Source organism: Rhamphochromis longiceps, linkage group LG16 (assembly GCF_057381845.1).
Source record: "Rhamphochromis longiceps isolate RC_006_pf linkage group LG16, R_longiceps_female_GT1.1, whole genome shotgun sequence".
NCBI classification, from domain to species: domain Eukaryota; kingdom Metazoa; phylum Chordata; class Actinopteri; order Cichliformes; family Cichlidae; genus Rhamphochromis; species Rhamphochromis longiceps.
The window spans coordinates 33,936,499-33,958,501 of NC_140572.1; the positions used below are offsets into that span (position 1 = coordinate 33,936,499).

The 22,003-nt window shown below is 41.7% G+C and overlaps 1 protein-coding gene across 11 annotated transcripts in view; it reads left to right on the plus strand.

Annotated features, from left to right (window-relative positions):
• tns1b (tensin 1b) overlaps positions 1–22,003 on the plus strand; it is a 203,217-nt gene that overhangs the window by 90,913 nt on the left and 90,301 nt on the right. Inside the window, exon 1 of one of the 11 annotated variants that reach the window (XM_085385306.1) lies at positions 9,047–9,701. The exons of the other annotated variants lie outside the window; for them this stretch is intronic. Within the exon in view, the coding sequence (XP_085241432.1) occupies positions 9,681–9,701 (21 nt within the window). The 5' untranslated portion in view covers positions 9,047–9,680. Of the gene's footprint in view, positions 1–9,046; positions 9,702–22,003 lie in introns of those variants that run through there. 11 annotated transcript variants of the gene reach the window in all.

Here is a 22,003-nt window from a genome sequence, read left to right on the forward strand (position 1 = left end):
GTCACTATCTGTGTGGACGCCCCTTAAGGCTGCTTTATGATCAGTCTACAAAGGTCTATAGAAAGGAAGTCAAGCAAGGAATGGAATTGCTTTCACTTAAAATCTGTATCTCTATTGACAGTAGTCACTAAAAGGCAAAGATCCTCTATGTACACCAAACATTGTGCTGTTTCCTTACCTTTTGAACATAGCTGAGCTAACATGATTTAGTAGTGCGGGGTAATTCTGAAGCTGCGTTTAAAATCATGAAGTTACTTCTATTAAGGAGCTACTTCACTTTATAGTACAGAAATGAACTGCAGTGTCCTTGCTCATAGTAATAAAGGAACCTGCCATTCTGTGTATTTGTGTGGCTTCAAATATAGTATTTGGTGTATGTTGTGTTGTACAGCTGAGCTGTCCAGTCGAAGTTATTTGGTTTCTCTGATCCTTGCATGTCAAGCGTGTTTTGAGAAGGAAACCACCGTGTTCCACCATTAATCAGGAGCAACGTGGAAGAGCGTATCATCTCTCCGCCTCTCTGTCTGCTGGTGTTTTCGTTCCGCTTCTCTGAAATGATGAAGCACTTGTTTTGTCAGCTCCTGAAATTCTCAGAGCGCATGCTTTGAAACTGTGGAGAGAACTCGTACGTTTCTTTGTGCTGGCTCGCTTCCACTTTGTGCTTTTTGTTATTTCAGATTTGTTGTTTGTGACCCTTTTAGTTCCTTTCACTGAGCACATCATGTTGCAGTTTGAGCTCTGTTGTTGCTGCTTGGAGCTTCCTGATGGATGTGCCCTCATTCGGCTCATCAGGTTTTCCAAGTGAAAAGCTGCAAATTGCCCCCTTTGTTTCATGAAAGTTGCAACATTATTACTAACACTTGATTCCTTTCCCATTCATCAAGCTTAAATTGTGTTACTGAGCATTTCAGAGTATAAATCTATTGAAATAATAGTCAATGATAATAAAACCAGTAGGTTCACTTGCAGAATTGAGCCTCTTACATAAATATTCTCCTTTCCAGGAAGTTTCTGGATCTTACTACATACCACTGAGTTCAATAGTCATTCTGGCACAGTCTGCCTGTCAGTAGCTACCGTTTCCCGACATTTTTAACATTTCTGAGCGATCACCTGGAGATATAAAGTTCTTGGTGCGGCTACAAATAAGACAAACAGTCTACCTTGTATTATTTATCGCTTCCAAATCTTTGACACATCCAAACACCTGTATCCACACATGTGAGATGCATTTTTGAGAGAGATCGTCAGGTCTGCAGCTGGAGAACAATGTTTGCATCGATAACTGTGAAATTCTGGAGCAGTTATCTGGTTAGCAGTTATCTGGGCACTTGTTTCAGCGGTAAAACCTGGATTCATATTCAATAGCTTGTTCTGTTGTTGACCTCTTTTTCTGTTTTTTAGATGATTTTGAGATTATTGTTATTTTGATTATGCGGTTGGTTGTTTAATGAATCCTCAGAGCCCACACCCAATAAATCAAAACAAATCTGTTCTATATGGATATGGATGAACTGTTTTCAACCATGAATCCAGGTAATGAGGTCTGGATGTTGTACAGATCTGATTTTCTGGACATTGTCCAGATGTGGCCTTTCACATATGAGGCAGACAGCTGGAGATTGATGGTCATGAGGTGGCGCCTGTGCCGATCAAGCAGGAGGCAGGACACGACGCACATCAGCACACACTCGCTGTGTGTCTGAATGTATGAATCAGTGAAAGGTCAGGGCTGCAGTGCATGTGTGAAATGGCTAAGGTGTGATGGTCCAACACTTGGGTTCAAGGCGAAAACTCTGTTAGCTGTAGAAACATCTGGCATGAAGTTGACGCTCCCCAGAGGGTTGATCCTACCTACTCTGGTTAGTGAGTATCATTTGGTTCAAAGCACCACTATGTCCTATCCATCCATCTTTTAGAGGAGAGGTGGGGTAAACCCTGGACAGGGTCATCACAGGGTTCACATATAGTTAGACACCTACAGCCAATTCAGACTCCCCTATTACCCAACACACATTTGAACTGTTGGAGGCATACCTGGATCCATCTTTCATACTGTCTACTTCAGGAAGAAGTTGACCAAAGGAGAAAACCAGCAGTGCCTTTACATACAAATTCATTTAAAGTCACTGATTCATTTTGTTTCCCCAGCCCAGTGTATCCATGATTTAAACTTTGGAGATTATTCTACACTGTGCCAGAAGACAGAAAGAAGAAGATTCATCCCAGAATGACCCACTGCTCCCATGTGTCTTTGCAGCCAGTCTCTATTGACACACAAGCCTTTATTTAGTTTGCATTTTTTCCCTCTTGCCCTCGAGCCTCATCCTCTCTCGTGTAGCGCTTGCTTCAGCAGTCGCAGCAGCTGTCAGGATCATTTGGCTTGATTAACCTTGACTACTGTTCCAGTAACTTCCTGTAGATACCACACATTGCCACAGCGCTGATTTATCACACAGGCAGAAACTGTGATGTGTCACCACAACTGAGCCCCAGCAAAGGTTTTTCATATTCAAAGACTGTAACACAGTCTCTGTAGCGGTTTCACCTTTAATTTCTCTTATAAATTCATGTTTCTGTTATTAAGACACATAATATAACAGGTTCTTTGATCATTTAAATAAATTGAGTCATCATCAGGAAATGTATATTACTTATGGCGCTCAACCCCCTCGATGTAGAAAAGGCCTTTATGCTCTTAGTTCTGCATTGCTTTCGTTCTAATGGATAAACAAGGCATTCAAAGAAAGGGGAAAAAATACATATTGTGCTTTTGCTGTAAGACATTACATAAGTCCAAGTTTGGGGAGGTTTCAAAGCATTGCGTTGAACCCCTTTGACAACATTAACAGCTTCCTTCATTTTGCATGTTGTGTTGGCCGTGCAGAGAGTGAGAAATGGAAGTTAAAGTAGGAGAGGGGCTGACCCTCTGTTAAGAAAACAAACGGAAGAGGCCGTGTCAGAGTTGTATAATTGTTACACACTTAGCGCGCCAACCAGTTAGAGCAAACACACAATGGTGGGCTCATGACTAAAATATTCCTGTATTGGTCATGGTATCTGCACCTACTTTAAAAAAAAAAACAACAAAAAGAAAACAACAGCTCCTCGTCTGATCAAATGCAGAGCCAGCCAGCAGCTCTGAGGCTAATTGAATTAGCAGTCACAGGACAGAACACATGCTCGCTACTCTGTTCTCCTCCTTATGACCGCAAACGTTTGCAGGAACACAACAACAGCTCAATCATGGGATAAATCATATGGCTTCTAATTTGAGTGCATTTTTGTATAAGGAGCGATGTTTTCTGGGTTTAATTTCATTGCGATTTTGACTTAATTTTATATCATGAGGATGAAAATAATCGACTAAGTAAACATTTTTACTACAATTCAGTATTTGTCAAGACATGTTGAACTTTAGCAAGTATGCAGTTTCTGATTGCTCCCACGTGAAAATATTTAAGGCAATTGTCTGAAATTTTATGCAAAGTGAGTGTCGTCCTTGCTACATGTGCTACCTCCTGCTGTGTGCTACAGATGTGGACAGAATTATTAGAGCCTCCGTGAAATTTAAAGGCTTTGTCAAGTGCTTTTCTGACATAGCATTTCTAAAATTGTTTTCTTTAGAAAGCATAAATAATTTTTGTTTGCACATAATAACAGAATTATTTCAGACATAAAACTATCAGGGTTAATATAATTAGCCCCCTGAAAATGGACTTTATTATCGAATAATAGCACAAACCACTGATGTGCAGTGATGTGATTTAACTTTGTAATGCTCAAGGCTTATAAAATTGAGTTAAAACCAAGGATTATCTTCTAATTAGCACACAGTATAAAAACTTCAGAGAGGGTTTGGGCTGTCACATGAAAAAGCATCATGCCAAGAACAAAATTAATCAGTTTAGACTTGAGAAAAATAATGTTTGATGCTCTCGAACCAGGAGATGGATATACAAAGTTGCACAGTACAGACAAGCCTTGCAGGTGGGAAAATAAAATTTTAAAGACTCTAAAAGGAAAACTAGTGAGTGATGTGTTAAAAGACCCCAAAACAACGGCCAACATACTAGTCAATGACTCAGCCAAGTCAGCTAAGCTATATAGATGATCCTTTATACAGTATTTTTTATACAGTAAGTTTCATCCAGATAGATAAACACATGTAGGAAGACCTACAAACGTACGCTGCAGTCATTATAGTAAGATGAAAAAAATAAATATGCGACTTTAACTTTGACTGTCAAACAAAAGAAATAAAAATGGACCTACAGTCACAATCATCTGTCATTTCTCCTTGTTCATGTGCATAAACTAACGGCTTACACAAGGACCATGGGCTTACGGCCATGTATTTAGTAAGCGCATGTTAGCGACATGTGCATAGATACAGCAGAGAAAACAAACAGGAACGCCCAGCTTTAGCATGATGGAGTAATCAAGAGCTGTGGGAAAGAATGTCAACAACGTGCCAAGTGCACGAAGGAGACGTGGATGGAAGAAGTGAGTGAGAAGGATGAATGTGCTTAAGATCAATTAGAAAAAAAATTCCACACTTTCATTTCATTGCCCTTCTTGTACAGAGGAAGAACTGCTGAGCATGCACCATCTCTCCCGGAGTTTCTAATCGTCTCTGAGTGCTACAACAGCTGTGAGTGTTGAGGGTTTTTTCAGAGGAGCCTTCTTTATTACGTGCTCAAGGAGTTTGGAGACTTTGTTCTGTTCAAGTTCCCCACCCTTACATCTGCAGCCTGTCCTTTGGTTCAAGGCAACAGCTTTTCCATCCCATGTCAGCTCCTGCTGCCTAATCATGACCATCCAGTAGAAAAATCCATGTTAAATCTGGTCCGTAAGCTGCGAGGGCGTTTCCGAAGCGTTCCACCGAGCGCTGGGGGACCGAGAGCCTGACGCTCGCCCCTGACGTTGCTTGGGAAAGCCTGAGTCAGACTCATGAAACTGGACCTCACCCAGAGTGTTCTCTCCCGCTCTGTGTTCCTCTCTGTAGCCCTACTGTGTACTATTTTGTTTTTTCTTTTCTACGTTTTTCTTTCTCTATCCTCCTCTTTTTCTTCCCCCATCATTCACTGATGAAGGCACTGATTCCCCCCTATTGTTGCTCCTTTGCTTATCAGTCGGTGTGAGGACCACACATGGTGAAAAAGTGATTGGTGCATTCATTCTTTCACAATCATTCGTGTACAGAAGAATTTGTTCCCTCCCAATAATAAACATTAAAGGAGCAAAGGGCCTACTTAGTGAAACTGATGTAGCAATCTTTTTTTTTTTTTTACCCCCTCTCGCATAGACACTCACAGCCACTTCATTAGGAACACCTGTTTATTTGCGTTTTAACACAAATATGTAGTCAGTCACTTGGCAGCAAGTCGATGCTTTTAGACATGTGGACAGGATCAAGACAGCCTCCTAAAGTTCAAACTGAGCATCAGAATGGGGAAGAAAAGGAATTTAAGTGCCTTTGTGAGCGTGGAAAGACCTTTACTGTTGGCTGCACCATCTACCTTGTCTCGGATTTACCGAGAATGGTTTGTAAAGGCAAAATATCCAGTGAGCGGCAGATCTCTGGGAAAAAATGTCTATATCAGAGGTTAGTGGACAATGGCCAGACTTCTTCAAGACTACAGTAACTCAAATAACCACTTGTTAAACCGGCTGCCAAGCCTGACAGAAAAACTGAGGCTACAGTTCACATGGGCTCACCATAATTGGACAATAGCAGATTGTAAAAATGTCTCAATTTTTGCTGCAACATTCAAATTAGGTGTAAAGAACATAAAAGCAGTTGAGGCTGATTTGGGTGGTATAATGCTGTGGGAAATATGTTTTTTTGCACACTTTGGACCTCTTAGTACCAAATGACCATCATTTAAATAGCACAACCTCCCTGAGTGTTGCCGATGACCATGACCATGCCTTTATGACTGCAGCGTACACATCTTCACAGCTCCCAGCAGGACACGGCATCATGTCACAAAGCTCAGATTGGTTTGAACATGGCAATGAGTTTTCTCCACAATCACCAGATCTCAGTCCAGTGGACCACTTTTAGGATGTGGTGAAGTGAAGATTCTCATCGAGCATGTGCTGCAGACATACACTGTTGAATCAATGCCATCAAGAATTAAGAGAGTTCTAAGGATGTCTCCAAAAGGGCATCCAACTCAGTCCTATCAAGAGGTAACTAATGAACTGCCTGGTTAATGTAAGTTATGAGTTTTTGTAGAACATGCAAGACACATTGTGTTCTGATCTCTGAGCTGCTGCACAGCAGGTTGAAGAAGCCAGAAGGAACATGATGAAGGAGGAGGTCTGACTGAAAGCCAAGCTGAGTGTTGTTTGCTTAAGCTAATGTAATTGTTTTTGATCAGTCTGAAAAACATCACTGAGATGCACACGATTCCACGTTTAAACATGCAGAAAGTTTTGCACATGAGCTTTAATATATCTGAGCTATTAAGCCCATGGCTTTATTAAGTGCTTTATAAACAGATAACACATTGTTACGCTGTGACTCACACATTTTGGAAATCTTGCCTACATGTGCGTGGATTTAGCAGGGAAAATACTGGGCGATAAAAGTAAATTAGTTGAAAGTAAGTCTGATTATTGTGCTTTTCTTTATATGGGGAAAAAAAGATGGTGCCATCAAAAAGTAATGCAGAAAATGTAGAAAATTCAATAGAAATGTAAGGATTTTGTTCCTGTGGTGGATTCCCAGACCCTCCTGTTAATGTTGTGTCCTATTAAAATGAGTTAAAAAGAGACTCAGAGATTTCAGTTCCTACAAAAATGAGCAGTAAGAGTAAAAAAAAAAAAAAAAGAATTGGCGTGGCTGTGCGATAGTTTTTTCTGGCAGTGCCGGTGTGATTACAGACAGCAGCCACAGGATTATGAAGGTAATAAAAGCCAGGACGCAGGAAATAGCCCAGACTAAGAGAAACATATCAGCCTCAAACACAGACAGATAACTTCCCCACGCTTTGCACTTCCCGACATACACGGATGAAACTGGTGGTCTGCACCACTGCATTGTGGTGAGCGGCGAAACACAAAGCTCGACTCAGAGCCGCACAGGCAAACGCAGACACTAGGAACAGGGAATTCCCGCTCCCCACAGTTTAAAACCGTGTCCCTCCGCTGAAGGTGACTATCTCACATAAACAAGCATGTTGTTTTGTTGCTGTGAACCACATGTCTGCTCTTTGGCAGCACTCCCTTCCTTCCTGGGCCTTGTCATTAATAGTGAATTAAATAACGCTTACAGAGCTGACATCTGGTGAGCACGACTTCAAGCTAGAGGTGTTGCTCTTCAGAGCCGCCTTCCATGTAATTACCTCCAAGCAGCATCAAAGACGGTGGCCATTCTTTCCATGTTGAGACATAATCCTTAATGTGCTACAAATTTGTACCATGCATTCTTCAGTAAAGCCTCTTTGTCTGCTACTGGATAATAGCCAGCGATGTTGTGGGAGCACATTAAAACGGCACGCTTACTGTAAGGCTGCGAGTAGTGCTATAACCTAGGCTGCTTGGATGACTTGAGGTGAGATTAAAGCCATCCAGTTTAATGTCATTTACTGGATAGTTGTTGAGTCTGATGTGGCCCAAATGTGCCAATCGGTTGACAGCTGCTAACAAAATCTATAGTACTGCATACAAACACACTTCCCCCAAAGCTTTCATGCAGTGGCTGAATCGCACCAACCAGGTTATCACCTGTTGGCCATTAAACTGACATTAATGATAAGTTAAGACTAGATTCAATTTAAAAAAAAAAAAAAAAGTCAAATTTTCACTCAGTAATTTTGTTCATATCCATTCTCTTCACCACTTTATACTGGTGACATGTCCAGGGAGTATCCCCCAGCCCTCATCCTGTGACAGCTGGGATACGCTCAAGCATCCCCATCACCCTGTATTATTTTTTAATGCATAACTAATTGAATTTGGGGTTAGAAATGAACAACTAATCTGTTAGGTTAGTTTAAAATACAGTGGTTGCCTCATCTTTCAAAGCTCAGTTTTCCGTCAGGTAAAAAGTGACGATTCATCCCCGTTAACAAGTGACTATTTCATATTTTTCACATTAGACGGGGCTGGAAGACGACGTGTTGGTTTTACTGGTGGTGTCTGATGCATCAGTCTAGGATGAGCTCTGGTGACTGTGAAGGCCACAGCGAATGACTCCCATATTCTTATTATTCTTAGACCTTTTCTGTAAGCACTTCTACTCTGTGTATTGGAACAAACCTCTCCTGCCATAATAGACACATTTCATCACTGGAAGAAGGTGATCACTCGGAACAGCTGATTTGTGGACCTAACAGGACCCACTAGATCACCCAACTTAAGGGGTCAAGAGCTTTTGATCTTTCTCCAGGTTATTGCTATTTAAGTTACTTGATTCTACTTTTTTGCCAGCTTAAAACTCGTAGTTTTCAAAGCCAAGGTGATATATTTAAAGGAAAGATATTTAAAATGTGAAAGGCTGATAGTCAGTGAAAGCAATCTTCTGACTACTTTCACTCTAGAGTGATGTTCTAAATCTTTATAATAGCATGTAGGGACAAGGTTTAACTCTTGGAATCAAAGCCATAGAATTTCATGGCGTTGTGAGCTGGTGACTGGTCAGCATGTAGCTCCTTGCTGCTGTTTACACTGTCTGACTTTGCCTTGAAGTCAATGGATTCATTCATGGTACTTTCCCTCTCGTGGGCAGCCGTAGAGTGAGTGTGTAGGAGAGAGCTTGTGGGGAAGGGGGGGAAGGGGGGGCAGAAAAGGCGGGTGGAGGTCTGCTGACGACTCATATTTAACCTGTAACTTGAGAAGCTGATAACAAGGAGAGAATGAAGAATGAGCTCGTGATGAAGGAGTGTGTGTGAGAAAGTGAGAAAAAGACGGTGAAAGGAAAGAGGCGTGCTTTTGTTCCCCCCGATCTCACGTCCCCTTCTTCCCTCCCGATCTCCCTGGGAAATTTGACTTGAGTATTTTTCTCCTCCTTTCTCGTTACTCATGTGTCTCCCCGTTTGGGAGGAGGGTGAAAATGGTCTGAACAAGAGGGAGGAGAAAATAAACCCAGGGAGTGAAAGAGAGGGGAAATAGCTGTAGCCCGTAGCCAGACTTTGCCTGCTTATTCAGCGCCGAGTGCTGCACTGCGCCGTCTCCAGTTGTGGGATGTTAAGATTTGCCTTTGGCTGCACTTCGCCCCACTCGCGCGCTCACATTAAGACTCTTTAGACATCTTTATGCTCATTTTCTTGGAGGAGGAGTGAGTGAGGGTGAGGCTAACCAGACCTATTAGCCTGAAGCCTGAAACAAACACACACACACACAAACTCTCTCTCGCTCTCTCGTTCTCGCTCTCTGACACACACACACAAACACAAACTCTCTCTCTCGCTCTCTCGTTCTTGCTCTCTGACACACACACTCACACACACACTCCTCCAGTCCTGCGCTGCACCAAGGTAACAGTGAGTGGATTTAGCTTTTAGCCATCTGGTCGGAGCACAGAGGAAAAACCTCTCTGCTGCACACGGTGGGGGGGCAGAGGAAGAAAAGCCAAATGACGATGCAGCACTAAAACCAGACAGAGAAAACCAAAGAGTGAAAGAGAGAGAGAGAACGACACACAAAAAAAAGACTCACTCTGAGACAGGATGGCCACCGCAGTGTTTCAGGTAAGAAGCGTGGTTGGGAAAGGAGGGTAAAGTACTGCTGTCTGTCTGATGATCGAGCTCCTGGCTTTTCGTGTGTGTGTGTCAGTTTTCTGCATTGTGGATTTGCTTCACTGTTACAGAGAAACAAAGTTATCGCAGGATGTGTGTGACCTGACATAGGTGTGATACTCATGTGCGTTATGCTGCACTGGAGCAGTGCTGTCTTCAGTAGGTGAACAGTGATAAAGAGTGAATTCAGACACATATTGCGTGTTTCCACAGCAGAGTGCATCGAGCTGCTTCTGGTGTGGATTGCAGGATTTTATATTAACGAGCATGTAATATACACAAGCTCATGTTGTATCAGTGTAGTATTTAAATGTGTTTATGTCAGGTAATGTAAAGCACTGCTTGCTTCTGTAGTGCTTGTGTATGTGTGTGGTCTCCTTGGCTAACCATGTTTGTGGTTGGTGGCCCATGGTCATAGCTGGAAAGATGGTGGCCTCTTCTCTTCTCTTCCACTTACCAAGAGTGAGAATGAAAATGTGTTTGCTGTCATGCTTTCAGTGGTGCTCTGTATAAAGTATGTGTGTGTGTGTGTGTGTGTGTGTGTGTGTTTGTGTCGACTGCTGCAGTTGTTTCACAATAAGACCTTGCAAAAGTTGTTTCACAGATATAATCGCCCCAGGCGTGAGAAAACCCAACAGCACTTGGGGAATTTTTGGCACGTATAGCGGGAGTTACAGTTGCCTCCAGTTTGCTTCAAACTGGGGAGAAGAATAAAGACGTAATGTGAAAACACAGAGCGTATTCTTAAACAGATTTGCAAGGTCACGCTGGTCACTGACAGCTGTGATTTTTCTCTGTCCCATCCACCCTCACTGAGTGGGTGTTTGGATTTTTAACAGATTCTGGTTCTTTCAGCAGGATATAATGTGAGTAAGAGGTTAAATTGTCTTCACATAGTTAGAAGACAGTAGGTTTCCATAAATACATTTTGTAGTGTAGTTGGAGCTGTTGGAACACAATACTAGGCTATAATGTAATGTATTGCTGCTGCTGGTAATGTATGCTAGAGACAGCTGAACGAGTCCAGTAATACTTATCTTTCAGCATGGAGCTGGTGTTGATGACTGCCCCCTCTAGCTTTTGTGCTTTTTAAAAACTGGCCCTCGTTTTGACAGATTTGAGAACCAATGGTGTTATTAGCAGATATTGGGGTAATTTCAGTAGGATTTCATTTTGGACTCAATATGTGGGCACCATCTGCCAGTCACTGGTGAATTCATTATGGTAACCCTTCCTTTAACCACTGACATCAGAGGTTCCAACTTTGGGTCTGGCACTTTTGTAGTGCCAGTGCTAGCCTTACAACATTTTTTTAAAAAGATGGTGGAAATGTGTGAAATTGAGCACCAGCTATGCACTGATGGAAAAGTTATGTGTCCACAAAAATGTCTAAATTTGACCCCTGTGCACCCCCAGCTTTTACACATGGTGTTTGTGCACAGTCACTTCCAGATGTTATACAGTGGGGTACATTTTGTCAGCATGGTTTCCAGTACAGGGAGATGTGACTGTAAATCAGTCCAAAGTTGTTGAGAGTAATCACCTTTATGCTCTGAGGAAACATTTCTGTCCTGATGGGAGCTGTATCGTCCAGGATTGCAGTGCTTCCATCCACAGTAGGACTGGTTTAACCAAGTTGACCACCTCTGTGACATTTTGGACCAATGTGTATGAGAGCACTTTCCACCACCCAACATCTTTAATTTTCATTGTACATTTCAGCTTCATTATAACCACAGAGACCCAGAAGTCTTTCAGCACTTGTAGTTTTGGGGACTCATTTATGAAAACGCACCATATAAGCAAACTATAATAAGTGATGTCTTAATATATATTTAAGCAACATTGTGAAAGAGGTCTTGGAGTGGTAACCATTTGGAATGGAAAGAATAAACAAGAAACAGTAACTAAATCTAAAAGCCTGTTGAATTTTCAGAAGCAATTCCATTTAAAAGCAGCATTATGTGATCAGCTAATCTAAGGAAAAACAATAGGTTGCATGCATAACACTGTTGTAAAGTGATTGGAGATGAGAAATGGGACGATATTAGCATTTGTCTGTCCAACTGACCAACTCCTGAGGGCAGCTTCTTTCATTTTAGCTGCTAATTTTTCATAGTCACCGGATAGTCTTCTTCTAAAAGCAGAAGAAAGGGGAAACCAAAACAATTAAAGAAGCTAAAAAGAATTTAAATTACTCAAGAGATTAAAGGGAATGCAGATTCCTGTGTTGCACAGACCTTTAAACCAATACTACGGGCAAAATACTGATTACAAATGATTTGCTGGAATGAGCGGTTTCTGACATCACAATTGGTAATAACTTGTAGGATGTGTAACCCACACATTCCTTGGCTGGCGTATGTGTAACACGGCATTGTCTTGCCTGAAGAGCGGCATTACCCGTGACGCCTGGCTTTGTGGGAATGGCGAACATCCACTGGCTTGAAGCCTGTGCCGGACTGGATTTCAGAAGAGGCATTTTTCATCATTACTGTCTGCCAGTCTGCCAAAGCCTCCCTCAACCCACTCTTACAGGCAACTCTAACCACAGTTACATACTCAACCACACATTCAGCCATAAGATCGGGACAGAGGAAGGGCTGGCCAGTTTGTGAAGGTGTGTTTGTTCACTTACTGTGTATGTGTGTGTGTGTGTGTGTGTGTTTCTAGGATTAGGGATAAGGCAGTGCTTCATGAACCATAAAAAACCACCAGTGTGAATTCTCATGCTCTTCAGCTGATGTAATCTTTCTTCTTCTGTGTGTATGTCTCAGTTCTTGCAGACACTGCCTCAGCTACGACATTACCGTGTATTGTAACAAACCATTTAGTTTCTTGTGTTTACTATTTTCTCACGGACTCACATTGTGACTGTGCACAACTCTAGAAGAGTGAGAGAACTTGGCTTTAGCCCTTTATTCAAGGGCACAAAGGTGCATTGTAATGTAAGCCAGGAGACACTTTTGATTTTGCTCAATGTTACACTCAAGTACAGTACAAAGTTTGCATATCCAGCATAGGCTGAATCGATACATTGCATAATACATCTACTGTATTATAATTGAACTAATGCACTCTCACTTATGTTCACAAAATGCTGTGCTGAACTGTAATGTGTGCACACAGCAATATATTTATTCCCTGGGTCCTCGGGGCTCAATGTTGGCACATACTGCAAACCTGCAATACATTAGCAACATAAATAATCCATAGCCATGCCAAGGCATCATGCCTTATTGTTGGGCTTTTAGTATAATTAATAGCTTCAACTGAGAGCAAGTAAAAGCTTCACATTTATCAAGGGCGTCATATAATGTTTCACTTATTGTCGTTGCTTAGCAGGTCATCTGGCATATATGAGAAACTGCTGTCATAGGCCCACAGGAAGGTGTTTTAAGAGCGTTTCAAAGAGCATATCCGGAGACTAATGTTGCAGTTAAAATGAACAGCGAACCCCCTTCAAAATTTACTGCTTAGGATGCTCGAACAACTCGGGACCATCAGCCCACCAGCTTAGATGAACACACACTGTTTTCAAGCTTTCTTTTGAGGTATTTAAGTTGTGCATTATCATTGGGTGATGTGTTGAAATAATTCAACACGGCCATGAACATTCATAACCTGTACGAGTTCATCCCATAGATACAGATACATACCTGCTAATTATGGCTTTCTTCTTATAACATTGCAAAACAAAGCTGGAGTACAGTCGCTTTGATGGGTTTTACTCTGCATTATTTGACAACAATTCCAAAAAGCACCAACACCACAAACACGCTCGGGTAGCGGAAGTGAGGCCCGGCTGGCTGCAAACGTGCTTTTTTTCTGCTGTAGAATTTTGCATGTTAATATGGGAGTTTATGGGAATTGAGCAGTTTCTTGGAGCCAGCCTCAAACACACTGAAGGCCTGCAGTTTTTGGTACTCCTATATCTTCTTTGGTTTTCAGCTTCCAAGGTTGTCGGCTGGTTGTGACTTACTGGTAGGTTTGGGGCTTCTGGTATCTTTTTATTGGAGAAACTTGTCCAAAATGGGAATGTAGACTTCCACACTGATGTTTTTGTTCTCCAGGACTGAACGTCTTCACAACACTTCATCTTCTGGTCTCACATTATGGAAATCTCTGACAGTGATTAAACACAACTCTACACAGTAGCTTAACGCAAGAAAAAAAAGATGACACCACCTTGAGAGAAGAAATAAATTAAAATATGAATTGGACTTGTTCCATTGCAGATAGGTAAAATAGTTATACAGCTCCTCCAGCTGGCCTTTTGTGCATCATGTACAGTTTGTAAAATATTTGTATTAATTTATTTTTGGCTAAAAACCTCAGTGGGTATAATGGCTCGTTTTATGTTTTGCTGTCAAGAATTTGCCCGCAGTCTTCTTTCTTTCCATGTTTCTTGACTGGTAACTGGAGCCAGCAGTCTTTAGACTTCCCGAGGACCCTCACAGATTACTACTCTTTAAATAGAGGGGCTCCTTATAATACCCCCAAAAAGTGGAACATTTAATGACAGCTAATCTTTTCAATGACTCCATGCAATCAAGCTGGAGGCCTGGTATAATGGCCCTTTCTTGAATAGCATTGGTAGTTTCATAGTCAAGGAACATATTGAGAAAGGAGGGGGGTTTCATTTTCCCAGCCTCTTTTTGGGAGGTTTATTTTGGCATGCAACTTCAGGGTTTTTTTGATTACCAAATGACACCGTTCCCCATTTTCCAGGATGGCAACCTTATCAGTAGACCAGTAATACTTTGTATCAGGGGTATCCAATCAATGTCCTCAATGTACCCTTGCAGTGCACCATCTCACAAACATTGACTTGTTTTGGCTTTAAAGCAGCTTGATGATTATTGAACGTGGCTCCTCCAGGGGAACTGAGCCACATGTAGAGTCTTGAAAGATTTATTTACCTTTTGTTATCCCGGTGCCCTTACATGCACACGTTAGTTGGGATGGTTTGGCTCTTTTTAAGCCTTTATGCCCCTCGTACACCATTCGTGCCAGTTTTGCCCAAAGGTCAATAAAAAACACAGTTTCTGCTTTGTTATGCTTTCCCTGAAGGTATTCACTCAGTTCTTCTAGTTTCCGAGGGTTTGTATAAGATGTAAACATTTTGATTTTCTGATGTCATAGCTTGACTGCGATCAGGATGGTTTGTTTTTGATCTCATTATTGCTGAACCTGCACCACTGAGTTGAAACTTTTTTTAAACATCTTTCAGATTGTTTGCACAGTAGATATGAGAGAAGACTGATGAGGTCATGTCTCAGGATTTGATTTCCAGGTCTTCTAAGTTTGCTTTGGACTTAGTTCTTGACTTTGACGCGTAATAGCCTTCGACAAGATGCCGTAGCTTTGAACCTCTGTGGCCACTTATTTCATCACTGATTCTTTTAAGATTTCCTCCAGATTTGGTGAACCAGCTCCTGATTAGATGAGGCCAGCATGGTGGTGTAGTGGTAAGCACTCCTGCCTTCCAGCAAGAAAGCTACTTTTAACCCGGCGGGTTGGATTGGGCCTTTCTGTATGGAGTTTGTGTTCTCTGAGGTGTGTCCAAAGTGTGTATCCTGCTTCTCATCCAGTGTCAGCTAGGATAGGCTCCAAGCGCACCATGAGCCTGTTTGGATAAGGAATTAAGAAAATGGATGGATGGATAAAGTTTATGACATTTAGACTTGAGCAAAGTCTAAATGTCACAAATGTTTGGTTCAAAAACAGTTTGAAAGATTCATCTTATCCCATCATTGCATTTTGAGTTTTTTTTAACATGATATATATGGAAAACATAAAAACAATGCAAACTTTATGTCACTTTATTCTCTGGGTAAGAAGGTAAATTATCCCGTTAAATCAATGTGAGATGTGAAAGCATTTTAGTGTCCACATGACTGAGCATCCATGTGAACACCATGCGAGGTATGTTCATGTGTGTGTGCCAGAAGTCCACGAGGAGGGCGGGAGGTTGTTTTCTTTTCCTTTTTTCTCCTTCTTTGTTATCAAGCCTCCATGTCTCTGTGGGGAATGTTTATAGAAAGCAGACCTGTTTCCTCGCTTTTACCAGAAACCTTCATATTGTTGTTTGCTTTTCATGACTGATTGGTGTCGAGTGGGGCTTATAGTACTGACCAGAAAGGCAGGAAACATCAGTGCCAGGTTCCTGATTTTTCACCAAGCTGCTTGGACTCACTTGAAGGCTGGAGAGCTAAAAGATGGGAGAAAGGCTTGTCTGGGCCTGAGTACAAATATGCCTTTAATCTTTTTTATAAAACATAAAATATAGTTTCTCAGCTTTGTGGAGTGTTTTTAAAGCTTGCCAGGAAGTATATAGGAGTGTAACTGCTAGACATCAGATTTTAATGGCCAGGATAGTTTTGCCCAACTTGTTCATGACCTGTTAATGGCAGTGGTGAGTTTGCTTTCTTATGCGTATTATTAATAGCTCTATTTAGGATATTAATATTTGTGCTGGAAACACAGTGCGGCAGTGATTAATGCTCAGCTGAGTCAAGTTATCCAGATCTTTGAATGGATCTGTGTTTTCTCTGCAGATTTTTTTGTTTCATACTGATCGAATGTCAGAAATGAGTGATTGTGCGCAAAGCAAAATGGAGCAAATAGAAATTCTTAAGTAATCCTATGTTTAACAGCTGATGTTTAACTGCTGATGAGTGCATGATGAACATCAGTTTTGTTAAAAAAAAAAAAAAAAACGGGACTTGAAGGAGAAGCAGATAAAGGAGGGAGATACTTTGGTGGGATTAAATGTGAAACCCAAACTCACCCATCCATCTGTTGTTAGAAAACAGCTAAATGTGTAGGCGTGCAGGTGACTTAGTGCTGCAGTTAAATGAACGATATCCTTCCCTTTGTGGGGTTTTTCTTTCCTTTTCTTTTTCATTGAGGTTATAACATAACAGCTGTGCACAGTTTGACTGCACAGGCTCGTCTCAGCTTGTCCAGTTTTCTCCCCTGACATCAACCTGTTGCTTTCCAAGATCTCAACGCTTCTCGTGCAAATGCAATCTAATGTTGAGATAACAGTTCCCCTCCAAAATACGAAAATATGAATAAAAAAAATGTTCTGTTGATTTTAATCACATCATGTGTTCGTAATCAGTAAACGGGGCATAATTGTAGAAATGGAAATTTAAAATGGAGCTATTATGCTTCTCCTTCTCTTCTCTTTTTGTATATACTATTACAATGGTGGATGCTTAAAATAAACATGGCCAAATGTGACCTTGCGAGTCCAAAGCTCAGGCTTCACACTGCTCTAACACCCTGTTTTGAACCATTTTGTCTATTCCTAGCTCTGTGTGATGTCATTGAGAGTGGGTATACCTAATAAGGTCATCTTACTGTAGGAACATTGCTCTGGCTGTGAACATAGAAGCTCCGCCCACTTGCTGTTTAAAGCTCAACATCAGGTGGGGGGCAGCCAATCAGGAGAAAGTTATCTTAAAGGGAGCAAAGGATGATTTGAGTGGCTCCACCAAAGCTCAGTGTAAGATAAATAAAGATTATTTTAAACTGTGAATCATGCAGAGCTACTGCTACTCTAAACTAGTAATAAAAATATGGAGGGTCTCATTCCCAGGGTGTCAAAAGATCTCATGGATACTAGAAAGGTCTCCTTTGGCATGATTCACTGAGTTTAACGGAGAAATGCTTGTCATACTCTTTAGTTGTTGCATTTGGACACTTAGCTTTACGTTTAAATGCTCACCCACAGCATTTAAACGTAAACCAAGTGCCTTATGGTTCTCTGTTCACACCACTGATTTGTGCACAAGTCAAAGCTGAGCTGGCTTCAACATTTCTTCAGTGGCCCAGTCATGCGTGAAGCTCAACCAGTCATTTAGTTTCATGTTTAGGAACACGCAGATGCCAAGGGATGATGTGGACAAGCACTAGAGCAGCACTTGATAACTGACTGAGACTTTGAGTCTAGCTGCTCGTTCTTGCTGATTTTGTAAGTTTGTCACTCGTTCTGATAAACTAATTTGCTATTAACAAAGCAGCCAGTGAAAAGAATCAGAAGAATATGAGAAAATATGAGCTTCCAAACACAACACTAACCCCAGTCCTTGACTCGTGACTTACACCACCTCCATCTACACGTCCTCGTTCTGTGGCGTCCAATATGCTAGGTGTGTCAAACCACCGACGCCAGAAGATGCCACAAAATGGCAGTATGTGACACTCTGGGATGGGAATGCCTTAGTTTCAAAAGTCCAGCTATGCTTAAAATGTTTGTGAACTGCTTCTTTGAGCATATTTGATATTTACTGTTGCAGAAAAATGCATGTGCAGAGTTTGACACATTAAAAGTGTTTTAACATTCCTGCTCTGTGTTCACCTCAACTCTGAATGCAAGTCTTTTGTAATCAAATCATATTCCAGGATGCAAACATATGTCATCATAAAGACTGAGACATGAATCAAAGAAATTAAAGGTTTTATTACCAAATGTTTATGAGACAAAAATTGTTATTCTGTATTAAGCATTCATTTCTGCTTTTATGACTTTGACCCATTATTTCTGTCTGTTCTGGCTTGTTCCATTTGTTTGCGTGTTTTAAGGGCCGTTCCTACAGTAACATCTCCTGCAAGTGAGCAGATGTCAAATGACGACATGTGGAAAAATGTCTTCATGTGAACATGTGTCACTGAGATATAAAATGGGGAGATGCTGAAAGACTTCTGACAGAAGCTGAAGTTTCTCTCTGCTCGCTGTCTTTCAGCAAAGCTTGGCAAAATGCCTTGCAAAGGTTTATCCATACTGTAAGCACAGCAGTGAAATTGGTATTGATCTTTGCATCTGACTGTGGGTGAGGGAGCAAACACAAGCACAATGCCCAAAATGTCAAAGGAAAAATGGCACAGAAGATGGCAAGCTTGCCAACTCACCAGAGGACATAAACCACCCTCTGAACCCTGATTCTTCATGGCTGCCTTCTTCTTAACCCCCTCTTCTCGTCCTCAGCCGCTTGGCCTGGTGCCAGAAAGTGAGAGCCATGCTAAATGTGTAAATCAGCGTGCTGGTAAATACCAGCTCTTAGCTGAAAGACCCTGGGAAGGGAACGTGACCCCCGCTGTAACTTTAGAACAAAAGAAACAAGCCGCAGCTTCTCCCCTCACCACGCTGTCAGCCCCGTCCAACAAAGACAGGGGTGAGAATGAGCAGGCTGAAGGCCACTTTGAGCTGCAGCCGTGGAGAAGAAGCATGGCAGGGACATGCAAAGGCTGTCTGATCCCTCCGGGGTTCAATTTGCTCCTACACAGGCAAAGAAACAAACTGTGTGCTCATTATGATGGTTTTTCGTTTCAAAAATCTTTTGACATCTATCTGTATCTCTTTATCATCACTGTGGCAGTGAATAAAGTTAGCGTTAGCTAATCTTTGCTAGGTAGTGTGATGGACTTAGCTGTGGCTTTCTTTTATAGTGCACACATAGAGGATCAGAACTGAGATGAGATGTGTGGTTGACACCTACAGACCCAAAGTTAATCTTAATAGACTGACACAAACTAACTCAAGCCAGCAACGTGTTTTTTACCGAATGCTGTCGCACATGTTTTGCGTCTCACTATTTCTGAAGGGTTAGGGTTGGACACGAGCCTCTCAGAATTACCACTAACAATGCAGTCCAAACTTCTATTTCTAATTGCCAGTACACAAAAAGGTTTGCAAAAAGAAAGAAATACAAAGCTGAAATTCCTGAGGCGGCAATTGCACATGCAATTTTAAAATGGTTGCATAACCTCTTAATTGTAAAATGAGGTGGGTAATTTGTGGTGGAATGTTTTTATATTGGAAATTATGGACATGGTTGATTCACACCTCTGCAATTATTGCAAATCATGAGTGATCCAGAGTAATACTAGCCCAGGGATGGGCAATCTCAGTCCACGAGGGCCGGTGTCCTGCAGGTTTTAGATCTCACCTTGGGTCAACACACCTGAATCACATGATTAGTTCGTTACCAGGCCTCTGGAGAACTTCAGGACATGTTGAGGAGCTAATTTAGCCATTTAAATCTGCTGTGTTGGTTCGAGGACACATCTAAAACCTGCAGGGACACCAGCCCTCGTGGACTGAGATTGCCCACCCCTGTACTAGCCCCATGCAAACAGGGCTTTAGACTGTCTGTGAAGGTTCTCAGTCATCCAGGTCATCGTAGTCCAGACCTTCCCAAAGTGTGGGGCCCGCCCCCTAGGGGGGGCGCGGTATGAGAAGGGAAAAAAAAACAACGCTTGGACACTGCTAGCACGGGGCGCCTCCACAAACGCAAAGCAGGAGATGAACCATAGCTGAATATGTTTCCAAACCAACTTCATTGTTAGCAATGTTGAATATTATTACACAGGAAAAAAACAACTACATGTAAAATAATCACACCGTGACGCCTCTGCCTTTCTAAATAGAGGGACAATAACTGCATGTGTATGTGTAAGCGTGTAAAACCTGAAGATGGAGACAAAATACTGTTAATCTGACTATCTGCCATTTTTCAATTCATCTCATGTAAACAATAACGTGGCGCACAGCGTGACGTGAAAAAAGGCACATACCTTTTGACGTTGCGTGAAGAACTCTGTATTCCTCGTCAACACGTAAACGTAAAAAAGGAGTTTTAAAAAATCTCCGTGTTCAGTGATTTGAAACGCAGTTTACGTGTGGACGAAACAGCTGCGTCTTCAAAAATACCCGTGTAGGTGTGGACGCAGAGTTAGTAGTTTATTTTCTTACTAACTGTAATTTATTGCAGATTACTTGTATTTGCTTAATTGTTTACTAAATGTCTGAGGTGTGAAATAAGCCGCAATGGAGCAAAATATGGGTGTGTGTGGTTGGAGGACGTGGGTTAGGGTTACATTTTTCTTGTAAAACAAAGGGGGGCCTAGCAAAAAAAGTTTGGGAACCACTGTAGTCTAAGAAGCTTGGAAAGAAGCGTCTGGACTTCTTTAAGTTGCTTGAAGACGTTTCACCTCTCATCTGAGATGTTTCTTCAGTTCTTCAGTGATTAGGTAGAGGTTCATTAGGAGGTCCATTGTCCCTCTTGGGAGAACACTCCCACAGGGCTTAAATCTGGGACTCTTCACCATTTGACCCTAGAACTGACGAAGCGTCTCGGATGAGAGGTGAAACGTCTTCAAGCAACTTAAAGAAGTCCAGACGCTTTTATAGTAATACAAAGACGGATGATAAAAAGCCTTTCTAGAAAAGATGGGATTTTTTTGTGCAAAAGTCCCCAATGTGGTGAATAATTAATTGATGTCCTAATTGTTTTTGCTATAAGATACTATACTGTATACACCCAAATACTGTATAGTACAGTATAATAATCCCAGACGTGTACTTAAATATGCTGACAAAAGAAAAACAGACACAACCGTGCGTACATGCCTCTTCATTCCTGAAGTGCTTCTCATTCTGTGACACATAAATCAGCAGCGCCGAGATGAGGACCAGTGTTTGGAGACAGCGGCTCAGTCGTGTACACGTCCTGCAGTCCAATCTGCCAATAAATCTGAGATTTTCCACAACTTTCCCTTGAGGGAAACAAAGAGGCCATAACTTTCACACAGACTGAGACAGACAAGAAAGAAAAATATGTGGATGTAAAGCAGCAGAAGTGTACATTAGGAAAAAAGAAAAATACATCGGGCAAAGAATGAGGTTTAAGGAATTCCTATTCAGCCCGCATAGATGCATCAGAATTCTAATAAAATAATGAATATGGATCAAGAAGGAGAAAAAAGCAAAGTGAAGAGGGCATAGTTGCTTGGACCAAAGCTCTCCCATCATTCCTTTGTGCTTTGATAATATCCCAATAAGTCCATACGAAGCCGCACTCTGGCACACTCGACCAGCACGGACACAGAAAAGCCTTCTGTTACTCGTTACGCCTCGCAAATTGAATTTGCACAGTGAATATTTCGGCCGGGACGTGCCAGATGCAAAGATCTGGATAAACATAAAAGCACACAGGGAAGCCGTGTGTTTATATGCCAGTGCAGAGAGCTGGAGAAAGTTTTCTAGCGCATGCCCTCCCACGCTCTTTTCCACGGTGGAGAGTGAGCTAACCTGCATGGAAATCGGTTTGCTGCTTGAAGTAAAGCTGGAACGTCCATCTCTGTGTTTGATTTTCTTCCGTGAAGGTTGAGATTTGTAGAAATAGGCATAGCGGTATTTGTTTACCCAAATAATGAATCGATTCATTTTTTCTCCGTGCCGC